Source organism: Stylophora pistillata, chromosome 10 (assembly GCF_964205215.1).
Source record: "Stylophora pistillata chromosome 10, jaStyPist1.2, whole genome shotgun sequence".
In the NCBI taxonomy this organism is placed as follows: domain Eukaryota; kingdom Metazoa; phylum Cnidaria; class Anthozoa; order Scleractinia; family Pocilloporidae; genus Stylophora; species Stylophora pistillata.
Genome location: NC_142528.1, coordinates 29564698 through 29576486, shown reverse-complemented (window position 1 = coordinate 29576486; position 11789 = coordinate 29564698). Strand labels below are relative to the sequence as shown.

The window sequence follows — 11789 nt, the reverse complement described above, 5'->3', positions numbered from 1 at the left end:
TTACAGTTCCACTATTTTTAGTTTCGTTTTTTGGTTTAAAATAATTGCTCTATTCACTTTAGTGAGATGCAAAAAAAAAAAAAAATGGCGAGGTTACACAAACCACGCTAATCAAATTAGCATGATTATTATTTTTTGCTTTTGTTTTAGACTGTGGAAAATATGGTCAAAAATTTGGCTCATACCGCTAAACGGTTATAATTTTGGCCATTTCACGGCTGAGGGTTAATATCAACCCACTGTTGTTACCATAGTTTTTTTTACGACTATCGGTTACAATTTTGTCAATTATTAAGCCTAACGGCTAAATTTTTTGGCCGTACTTCATGGCCTCGAGCAAAATATTTCCCGTTCGACCTTTCCATTCACTCAGTAAAAAAACTTTAACAGGCTTTGTTCGACCATTATTCCTTTAATGCTGTATTATTTAGTGATATCAACTGAAACATGAATTAAAAGAAATAATTGTCAGCGATGTGGATCCTTCCGCAAAACTGAAGGGAAACAGCGTGGTAGAGAATGGCGGGATGCGACTGACGCATCAGATGGACAGGACATGGACCTCCTATCAAAGAAAAACGTCTGTTGTGGACGTCTAAGCCGTGGGATATGAAGTGAAAACCATTCCTGCATTGTTGAAATTGATGGTCTTTATTTGAAGCAGATGACTGTCTATACTGGACGTACAATCGCCTGGCTCTCCAAAGAAACATGCAGTGTACAGGGCCATCTCAAATGAAGGGCTGGTTCCGATGTAGAAACTTCTGCCAGATTTGCTGAATGTCATTTCAAGTGAATGGTATGTTGGTGAGCGGGGGTTGCGATCGATAGGATACCGAATGTTAGTCAGATTTGGCAGGTGTGTAGCCGAGAAGGAGGATAAAGATCATACGGCGACTACACTCTTTCCTTGTCAAGAGAGGTTGGAAGATCCTGAACATTATTTTTTTTTTCATATTCAGTTCCATTCTTTTACTCTTGCCACCAAACCATTCAAAATCGAAGATTACTAAATCGAGATTAAAAGTGTACTCAACTCTTTATTCAATAGTCTTGAGAGTTTGTACATCAAATTGGACGTCAAGCTCGGCCATTTATTCTTTCTAGAGAGTATGTTCTATCGGATGTTACCTGCTGAGTCAAATCGACAGCAAGCTCGGCCATTTATTCTTTCTAGAGAGTATGTTCTATCGGATGTTACCTGCTGAGTCAAATCGACGGCATTGGTAATCGGAGGTGTTATAGTCAATCTGCCTGCCTGTTGTTCTAAGAACACTTGGTACAAGTAGTGGAGACCCTTAATTAACAACGGTTCTACTTCCCTGACGACCAACCTCACCTGTCAAATGTGAAAATAATGATAGCAAAATGGCTAAGAAATCGAGTCAAATGTTACTGAATTCTCTCAACGTAAAAACAATATTTTACTCACTCTCTATACTTTTTAAGAAAAAAAAATTGTTTTTGTAAATCGAAACAGAGCTGATTGTATTGTATAGAGAACAAACTTGTATACATAATAACATAAATTCACCAAACGACACTTACCGCATTTCAGTGGCCACTGTCTGACATACACGACAGCAAATGTGTATTAGTTTGTTCTTATAAACCGAGCGGGAGGTCTGTATGGGAGAATCCTGACCAGTACAGACCGAGCGCACTGAACCTGCTAGGGGAAATAAAAAACTAAAAACAAGCTATGGATTAACATGGCAGATCTGGAATAGAAATGCGTGCTTTTAATAACTCGGCGCAGGGCCAAAAGAAAAAAACTTCTTCGCTGAGAGATCTTGGTGGAAAAAGGGTCGAAAAGGATTTCTTGATACAAGAGAAAAATACTTTTTTAAAGATGGCTCTTAAAAGAACAATCTCTAGAATTTAGGCCCTTTGCCATTTAAAAACTGGAGATTTTTCTCGTTTTAATACTTCTCTTCCTGAACATTCTAGGACTATGTAAACGGGGAACACAAACTATTTTTTTCCCTTGGGACACCAAGTACCTCGTGTCTTAAAAAACTTGTAAAGGATTACCCTCGACTGGAAACAAAACCTTTGTAAGGGACTAGGGCGTAATACTGCAATGCTGACCCTCTCTAATGAGATGCACTCTCGCACAGGCTTTTACTTAATCTTACCTTTGAATGTTGTGTATACAGGTTGACTGAGTTTGGCATTACCCGATGCGGTAAGAGTAAACAGTTGTGTGGCAGTGTTGGAAGTGTCCACCGTCATTTTCCTCACCGGAACCATATCATTACCGGCTGCTGTCCACATGTCTTTGCAAACTCCACCCAAATCACGGCGAACTCTTATTTCACTTCGATATGGAAGATCAGATAGACAAAAAAACCAAAGCAGAAAAAATTAACAGCAAGTAAGTTTTGAAACATTTTTTAGAAGGTATTCATGACACAACTCTGCAAACTGCAGTCTTCACATGCATTGTGGAATGTCGAGGGCTTGGCGCAAAGTTAATTTAACTGCGGATTCACCATATCAGAAAAACTGGTAATTCTTTTTAAGGGGATCCAAAATTGTTCTATGTGAGACATGTTTCGATGTGACACACAACTTCGTTAATTACAAGAGAGGTAAATCATTGAATTATTTTCACATTAATACGGACAAGTTTTACTTTTCTCCGTTCTTTGACTAAGATGTAATTCCTTGAAGAGGAATATCAGTGCACGAACAAACTTTACTTCAGTGAACCCTAACTCTGATAAGATTTTCCTCCAGGTGAACCTCTTTATTCCCCCTTTCTAACTTCTGATGAACGTGGCTTGTGATCTTAGAACTCTCTTTCGTTTATCTAAAGACCGTCCTTGACCTCCCGCCTCTCAAATTTTTAGCCCAGTCTGCTCTACCCTGCCATACTTTCGGTGAACGAATAAAACCCCCTCGGCTACTGCTGTGTGTGCTAATCAAGCCCGCGGCTGAGAAGAAGAAATTAGCCGAGAAGCAAAGAAAATATTCATTTCTCCTTGGATACGTTCATTTTCAACGCTCCAGTTGTCAGGTTGATATTGACTCGGGAAACGGGCCACTTCAAGGTAAAATCAATTATTCATTCAAGCTAAGTCAGACTTTTCGATAACTTTCAATTTCTTGTAAAAAAGTAAGGCACAAAATTGAATACCATGAAAGGGAAGTTAGTTTTCCACCCTTCAACACAGTACCAAAATTCTCTAATTTTTTTTCATTATTTTTGATGTCTATTATTCCCATACGATCCTAAATGCTCTAATTTTTTTAGCCGACAAAGACATCAATGAGATTCACCATACGATTAGTGGTCCAAGAAGTCTGTTGAATCTTAGAATAACACCGAAAGAATATTTAGAGTCAGTTTCACAGGGTGACAAAACTAGAAAAAGATTAAGCAGTTGATCTCTGTTTATTTAAGGTATATTTTTGTTCGTGTCCTTTTCGCTGACCACACCTCCCTGTGCGGCAAGAATTCGTGGCATCTGTGTCATTCGTGGTCATGCACTAATATTTTAGTCACTGGAACCTGCAAACGGCAAGTCCATTGATTTTTTTTTTCAGTCTTACCAGGTGGCGAACACCTAATCTCAATGCTAAATTTCAGTGATGAAAGAGGTGGCCAAGAATTGCGCGAACAACACTGTTTTGTGACGTTAAAAGTTAGGAATATTCGTTTTATAGTCATGATGCTTCTCCCAAACTTTTTCAATTATTTCCAATTATCTCCAACCTTTAGTTTTTAACCTTTTCAAGAGGGGGTGGTAACATAAGTGTTGTTCACAAGTACTGATTAAGGACAACAACAAAAACACCAACAACAACGAAAAGAAACAGATACTAGTAGTAAGACTGCTTTGATCTATAGGAAAAGTCAAAACCAAAACGAACCCAGATTACATTAATTCAAAGTCTCAGAATCAAGACAATGATCACTCCCTCCGAGAACACCTTTTTCTTTTGTTAATTAACAGATGTACACTGGCATAGGTTTTGATTAATATGGGAACCTCCTGCGATACTTAAAAGTTACAATTGACCCATAATGATTATCATTAATATAAATAAACATTAACTCTTGTTTACATTGACTAGATTTAAGAATCCCTTCCGTCGCTGAGTAAACTTCATAGCCTGTGATATGGATGTTTAGATAATTTGAAATGGCTGATAGAATTGAGTACAAGATAAATAGAAATACTAGCCGATTTACGGCAAACCTTTTTGTAACGCCAGATTCACGGCGATTGCTGAAGGCGAAGGTCACTTGCGAGACAACGTGTCGCGGTGTGTGAGGAGATGCTTTACTGATTGAACAGTGCCCGAGATCACGGGCTGCTAACACTCCCAGTTACGATAAACGCTAAGATCTTGAAGGAAATAAAATTGCACGGTGCTATAAAACGTGTTTGTAAGAACGCAATTGCAAGCGATTAGGGAACAAACGAGCAAGAAAACAACTTACATAAAATTACCAGATATTCTTGTAGGAAATCGCTAGGTAAAAATCTAAGCTAGGGAAGTGTAACTATACGGTTTAACACTAAAACAAACGAAAATGGTTTATACTCGCACATCGGTTCCCGATTGCACTCTAAATAGCAAAGGGTAGCTTAAGCTTAAATTTACTTGACACATACTGTGCATGATGAACTTAAACTCTACCGTCCACGTGTAAGGGCTAGTGACGTATTGTTAAACAACGAATTGGGGAATCAGAAGAGTAGAGGCTAATCACTTAAAACAAAGGCTTAAATTTAGCGTTCATTACACTTTTGAATTCTGTTACATACCGTGCTTTAATTGATGATATGAAAAATAGAAACCAAAAGATTTATGTTTTCACGGACATGTTCATGGGAAGTCTGTTGAGGCGATTTTAGGCTTCCTTCGGCGCCGCTTTGAACCTAGGCCACGGTTTGGCAACTGGCAAGATATCAACTGATTTTAAGGTAAACGAATTGCTTACTGTTTTCTGATTGGTTGATAGGACTGCATCACAAAACACTTTCAGAACTTACTAGCTGAGTTCTGTCAGCTTGGTGCAAAAAACTTTTTTCCTGGAATTGTTTTCTCGTCACCTTGACAAGTGGATTACAATGCATTACCTTTCTTGGCGAGGGAGGATTTTAAATCTGGGTTGGGCAGGTGAGGTCATGATCAGAATTCACATTTATGTCAAAGTTTCACATTGTAACCCTCCGTCTCACGCTAGTTTTAAGCGTTGTTGATATGAAAGATGGTAAACTTTGATACTAGGGTTGCCTTAGGAGGAGATTCAAACGGGGATGGTCGAGATTTACGAGAAAAGTTCACGACCATGGTTCCCTCCAAATGAAGAGACCAAAATGGGAAGGATTCATAATTAATTAAAGCTTGAATTTCATGATCATGAGCCATCCGGTAGGATATAACTCCATTAAACAAGCTAGGAGAAATAAGCCCGAATTTTCAATTGTGGCTTTCCTGATCCACCTTGCTGCACCTATACTCATCCGGCAGCCTGTGAGTAGGCTACTAAGACTCTCCTCGGCTGAAGACATTACCATGTTACCTCCACGCGCGGCTTGCAATGTAGGGTGGCTGAGGAATAGGTCTAAAAGAACTTTAAGAGGCTTTTTAACACCACAATTTTCTTCTCTGTAATTTATTATTTATTAATAACATGGCGATATTACCAAAAAGTTATATTTGGGTAAACGAAAGGAAATAAATATCAGCAATATAGATCCTCCCTTAAAATAGCAAATATAATAACAAGAAATACATGGATAAGCATGTAAGAAGCATCTATGCTATGGGATATGAAGTGAGAACCATTCCTGCGTTGTTGAAATTGATGGTCTTTATCTGGAGCAGATGACTGTCTATCTTGCACGTGCAGTCGCCAGGCTCTCCAAAGAAACATGCGGTGTACAAGGCCATCTCAAATGCGGGGCTGGTTCCGATGAAGAAACTGCTGCCAGGTTTGCTAGATCCCTTCCACGTGAATGCCGCATTGATGAGCGGGGGCTGCGATAGGATGATGAATCAATATCAGTATTTGGGAAGCGTGGGGTCAAGAAAAAGTGGATGACGAGTGTAGATGAATGATGGTTAAAATTTCGTTAAGGCGCTATCGCAGTTTCATTTTCAAATTAATGTGGAGATGAATTCAGTTACGAACGCAGACCTGTTAATTTTCTACGATGCCGTTTTAGAAATGCTCTGCCTCCCCTTTTATTAATCATAATGATAAACTCAAATCATTTTATATCACCTAATGTCACCAGTTATCATTTCGATATTAAGATAAATTCAGGGTACTTAGAGAAATCAGAATCAGGGAAAACTGAAATATTCTCTCTCAATCATATGAACCAGTTTGAGGTCATTTCATGCGCCAGTTAAATTGTAGGCAATTTAAATAGCTTCTCTTTTCATCACATTGAAACAAATAAACACTATAGTTTGTTTTTCTCTTGCCTAACATATCCTTTTTTCCCTTGCTGTTTTTCTTTTTAATATTTCTGCTCGCCAACAAATATTGTTCGGATCAAGGGTTACATTATTGAAACGAATCTCCTCAGTTTACATGTGGAAACATATCAAATTGGATGTCAAGTTCGGCCATTTATTCTTTATTTTGAAGCAATCAGACGTTACCTTCTTGTTCAAATCAACGGCATTCTTAGGTGGAGGAGTGTAAGCCAGTCTTTTCGCTTGTTGTTCTAGATGGAATTGGTACCAGTTGTGAAGACCCTTGACAACTTTTTTTTTGGCAAGTTCACCTATCAAGTATGAAAAATAGCAGGATGGCTTAGATGCCGGGTTTCATTTCCTCCCTGTGAAAACACTATTCAACCATCAAAACTTGCTCACAAAAAAAGAAAAAAAAATTGGTCTTACTAACCGAAACTGAGCTGATGTTAAGTACCCTCCGGAAAATAAAAAAAAAATGTATATTTTGACCATATCCCACTAATAGCATTTAACTACGGTCTCCTACGCTTGATAATATATATATATATACATTAAACCTTATCAATTGACGGGTTTAAGGCGAACGCTAAAAAGTAACATCTTTTGAAAAAGCGATTGGATATCCCCAAGAAATTCAGCTATGGCAAACCTACTCTTAAGCAGTAATATGTGCATTTGATATTACAGTAAATTTTTCTTTTTTGTTACCAACAAATGTGTGTTCAAATCCAGAGTATGCTCCTTTTCCTCCTTTTGGGTACTTTTTGAACCACATGGTCTTTAGTATAGGCTTGAACGCGTTTAAGTCCTTGTGAAACACGGAAATAACTGATGTTTAGAAGAGGTTTTTTTTTGTGCTTGTCACGAGCGAAGGACACGGAGAAACTTCCGAGTTCCTAGGGCATCGACCCTAGGGGAAATGAATCTCTGTCTTGAAGGTTTTGGCTCGATTCTTCATGGGAATCTTAGTTTTTGCATTGTACTACTCTCTTGAAAAGACGAAAAAGCATCTTTCGCTATTTCGCTACCGAGCTCAAATTCACCGTCTTTTTTTTTACTATCTATGCAACTAACCTTCAGTTGTGTGAAACGTACTAAACGTCAAAATAAGTTCTAAATTAAAGAACGATGTGGACAAAGTAAGGTGCTCCCCGAAAGTGCATTCCGATTGAGTAGTAACCAAATAATCACAATGACCAATCCTAATCAAGAACTAAATCCCATTAAAACACTGAGAAGTTAAGGTAAAAAAAAAACTGAAATTACCTTCCGGGAACACAAGACAACACGAGTGACTGAGTAGGGAGTGGTTTTTCAGATTTGTGTACGATTAGCTCAGGGAGTGGTGCACGTCACTTTTGGAGGCCAATTGTATGTACGTACGTATGTATTCGCGATTATAAGACAGACTGGCCCGGTTAAGCTCAAAGCTGGCTTAAATGGAGGCCTCTATAAACAATGACAAAGTAAGATCACCGAGCTACAAGAAGTGCACTGGGTCTTTAACGTATTGCCAGCACAGAGAAGATGCAAGAGATGGGGCCAAAGGTTTATCGTCCTTGTCCGGGGAGACTAGAAGGAATAATCATTTGCGGATTTGGCATAGCAAGTAAGGTAACACATTATCCTAAATCATCGTTAGGCCCTGAGTGTTTCCGGTCTGGGGCTTGAACCTTCCACCTTCCGCACGGCGGTCCAGTGCTCTACAATGTGTGGGTTAACCAAGCACGGAATGAATTATAGTGATACAAAGAAAATCAAAAGCAATTCCTGTCCAGTACTCACAATCAGAAGAAAATTACTTAGTCGACACAGAGAACGATTTAATAACTTACAGCAGCAGTGGTTTTTCCGCTTGTTTTTAGGTACTTGAAAGCGATATCCATAGGCCCATTAGAAACAGCGATAGTGTTTATAAAGTCATCCTCCTCAGCCACTTTTTGGGCATCGTTCTTCTCTGGTATGTCCTCGTCTGCAATGTAGTTGTCTAGAAGGGCTTTCCAAAGACATGGATAAATTATGAGAGAGCGCTGTAGTCTCGTTTTCTAAACGTGATCACAAATATTGAATTTAACTGCTCATAGAAACTATTGTAAGTTACAAAACGTTTCCCGTGTTCAGTCCGCGCGGGACTGGTAATCTACGTCATGTATTGTTGATATTATGGTATGGACCATGTGCTCGGACCTCTAGTAGTCAAAGTTCGTTCCTAAATGTTTGTTTATTTTTTCTCATGAATGTTTTCTTTACGTTTCCTGCGAGTCCACAAATCTTGGAAGTATGTTGTCACTGTAGTACTTTCGTTTCACTTCGTTTTGTTTATGTTTGTTTCCTTTTTTGTACAGTCAAACCAGATCTTCGTAATTAAAACCTTATTCGAGTATTCAAGTCTACAACTATGCCGGCTATGTTAGATCTGAAATAGAGCTTATTATACTTCAGGCCACTCGGCCAGGCCAGAAGTTGAAAATTCAAAAGAAAAAAAGGTCGGAAAGATTTTCCGCAAGTTACACACTGAAGAGCTTCCTAAATTGGCTTGTCCAAAATCAAGGCTTCTTATGTTTAAAACTAAGAGTGGTGCTCTGCAGATATCCCAGATCAGAGACATCGTTTTTTATCTTAAATTTGAATTTGGATCTTTTAGATATCTCCCGTTGTTCTTAGAGGTCTTAGATGACCTAGATATAATAATTATATAATCTTCTGTCATGAATTTTTAGTACAGTTTCTCTAGCTATTTATTCTCCACTTGAAAATTTAAAGAACTTACGGAGAACGTAATTTATCATTTCCCTCTGGGACATAAAATACCTCTTCTCTAAATATAGTTAGGAAAAGATTGCCATGGAAAGAGAACCTTTTCAAAGAGACTAGGGCCGTAATACTGACCTTCTCTCGATTAAATACACTTTAGCACAGACTGTAATCAACCTTACCTTTGAACTTTTTGTAAACAGGATGACCCAGCTTGGCGTTACCCGAAGGCTTTAGATTAAACAATTGTGCAGAATTGGAAGTGTCTACAACCAGATCCGTCCCAACAACCATGTTATTACCAGCTGCTGTCCACATGTCTTTGCAAACTCCACCCAAATCACGGCGAATTCTTATTCCACTTTGATGAGGAACATCAAACAGTCAAACAGATAGAACAGGAAAAAAGAAAACAAAAAAAGACATCCATGACATAGTACAGCACATTATAGGGTATAAGCGTACAGTGCCGTAGTATCTTGAGAACTTGGGTTAAGGTAAATTCAAAATATTATTAAGAGTTTCTCTATAATTCGAAAGGTACTTTTCGATTTGGCATACATCCTGCGAAGTCGTAAGAGAAAGTACATTTATATGGTGTATAATTGTATCACAACATTAATTTTAGCGGACGAATTTCACTTTACTCAGCCTTTTTAAATTTGCACCTTTGCTCTCTTACCAAGAGGAAAATTGTTGTCGTGTAATAGCGATGCAAAAACTTTGTCAAGTATGGTCTTTTATTCTGATCTTAAATCAAGTCAGCTGAGCTCTACATCTTCATTCCCCGCTTTAGCTCGTGGCAATAAAGGTGGCTTCTTAGAACTTGCGTCAGTCAGTTCTCAGATGACATCTCTGATTTGTGTCTCTTCCCTCCTTCTCTTCTTTTTAACCTTGTCTATTCTACTACCGCTTTCTTCCTCTAACATGAATTTACAATGAGCGTATAAAGCCCTGGGGCGACGGGTGTGTCAGGTAACTAAGTCCGAAAAAAAACCTAAATGGAAACATTTTGAACGGAGGCAAAGTAGATACATATTTCTCTTCTGGTGCTTTCTTTGTCAACACCTTGCTTCTTAGGTTTGATCGGCCAAGTTAGTAATTGGTACAAATTATCCCAGGCTTGTTATTAACGCTCTTGTATTTAAATGAGAAGCAAAATGAGACTGTTTTAAAAAGCAGATGGATCGGCCATTGGGTCTCTGTTAATTTGACAAATATCTTTGTTCGTGTCCTTGCTCCGGACCACACATCCGTGGAGCAACAATTCGTGGCACTTTTCGTTTTCGTTTTCACGTAATAGTATATCAGAGAGCGGGCGACACCTAAATGTAGCCCGCTCATTCACCTAGTATTTACCAATATATAAACGAGTTAGATGATTCTTTATCTGTTGGGTTAATAGATTTTTACTGGAACCTGCAAAGGTTCATTAATTTCCTTTTTAGTCTTTACTAGTACTGGTGGCAAATACCTAAACGTGTTGCCATATTTTGTTAATGAAAGAAGCAGCCCTGCTCAGTACGACTAACTTCATCTCAAAACAAATTTTTTCAATCAACGTCATCAGAAAATGTTTTGGTTTTTTAATCTTTTCAAAACAGGTTGGTAACATGTGTATTTGAAACAAGTACTGGATTAAAATAATCATTCGGATGTTCCGATAAAATGAAATTGCTGAAAGAAATGAGTGCAAAATAAATAACCTAAAATATTGACCGTTTTACGACAGACGTAAGGAAATTTGTTACATACCGTGCTTGAATCGATGAAATAAAAAACAGCAACCAAATGGTTTGTGTTTTCACGGACATTTTCATGGAAACTATCTGGGCGTGTTCTAGCCTTCTTCTGTCACCAGCTTGAATTTTACGGCACGGTTTAGCCACTGGTACAATGTCGACCGATTTGGAGGTAAACGACTTGCTTGCTGTTTTTTGATTGGTTGAAAGAGCCATGTATGCATCATATGGTGATACGCGTGTCGTAATGTTGTCACATTCGATAGGGCTGAGGAGTAAGAAAAAATTAATGTCGTGTGAAGGTAGTACCTAACATGGCCGGCGTTAGAAGTGGAAAGTTAAAACTACGCCTCTGGGAAAGCAATCGAGCTTCGAAAAGCGAAGAAAGCGAAGAGAATGGAAGGAAACTTATCAGCTAGCAGTACTCCAAAGATGGATTGGGCGAGCTGTAAGCAATTTCTCACCGATTTGAAGTTACTTATAAAGGATTGTGCTTATGCCGACCCAAATGAAGTGGTTCGAGATAAAAAAAGATAGAGAAAGACTGATTCAGAAAGGTTCAGATCTTACTCTGAAAAAGCTATGGACATTGCTAGAACTGATGAAATGTCAAAAGCACAATTGGTACAAGTTGGTACAAGCTCCACCAGAAAGTTCAGCAAGGGGGTCAGTCATGTGATCATTCAAGCAATTTCTCACTGATTTGAAGTTATTTGTAAAAGATTGTTATATGTCGACTCCGATGAAATGGTTGGAGATAAAGTCGTCACTGGATGCAGTGCTACCAAAACAAGAGAAAGACTTATTCAGAGAGGTTCAGACTCCTTACCCTCGAAAAAGCTA

The 11789-nt window shown here is 38.5% G+C and overlaps 2 protein-coding genes across 3 annotated transcripts; both read right to left on the bottom strand.

Annotated features, from left to right (window-relative positions):
• Positions 1 to 179: 179 nt before the first annotated feature.
• LOC148722610 (uncharacterized) lies at positions 180 to 2364 on the bottom strand (the record flags this gene model as incomplete). Its single annotated transcript, XM_088737060.1, has 5 exons — positions 180 to 776; positions 991 to 1009; positions 1132 to 1339; positions 1535 to 1568; positions 2129 to 2364. Coding segments are annotated over 5 exons (678 nt in total), but the record flags the coding sequence as incomplete, so codon positions are not given.
• A 3240-nt stretch (positions 2365 to 5604) lies between these two features.
• On the bottom strand, positions 5605 to 11120 carry LOC111320810 (uridylate-specific endoribonuclease C). Of its 2 annotated transcripts, none has more exons than XM_022923509.2 (6): positions 10960 to 11120; positions 9387 to 9565; positions 8286 to 8446; positions 7159 to 7258; positions 6634 to 6758; positions 5605 to 6000 (listed from the first exon to the last, which is right to left on the bottom strand). In XM_022923509.2, the coding sequence occupies exons 1-6, from the start codon at positions 11022 to 11024 to the stop codon at positions 5779 to 5781; spliced, it is 852 nt and encodes a 283-aa protein (XP_022779244.2). In that variant the 5' UTR covers positions 11025 to 11120; the 3' UTR covers positions 5605 to 5778. The 2 variants fall into 2 exon arrangements, with proteins under 2 accessions (XP_022779244.2, XP_088592813.1); XM_088736687.1 differs by lacking the exon at positions 10960 to 11120 and adding an exon at positions 9887 to 10086.
• Between the last annotated feature and the right edge of the window lie 669 nt (positions 11121 to 11789).

Excerpts from the sequence above, each read along its gene's own strand:
- LOC111320810 (XM_022923509.2), bottom strand. The coding sequence starts at position 11,024 with ATGAAAATGTCCGTGAAAACACAAACCATTTGGTTGCTGTTTTTTATT. Across the intron at positions 8,447-9,386 it reads TGTTTACAAAAAGTTCAAAG|CCCTTCTAGACAACTACATT; the intron begins GTAAGGTTGATT and ends GTCTTTGGAAAG. Across the intron at positions 7,259-8,285 it reads GCGGAAAAACCACTGCTGCT|GACTTAAACGCGTTCAAGCC; the intron begins GTAAGTTATTAA and ends GTGTTTCACAAG.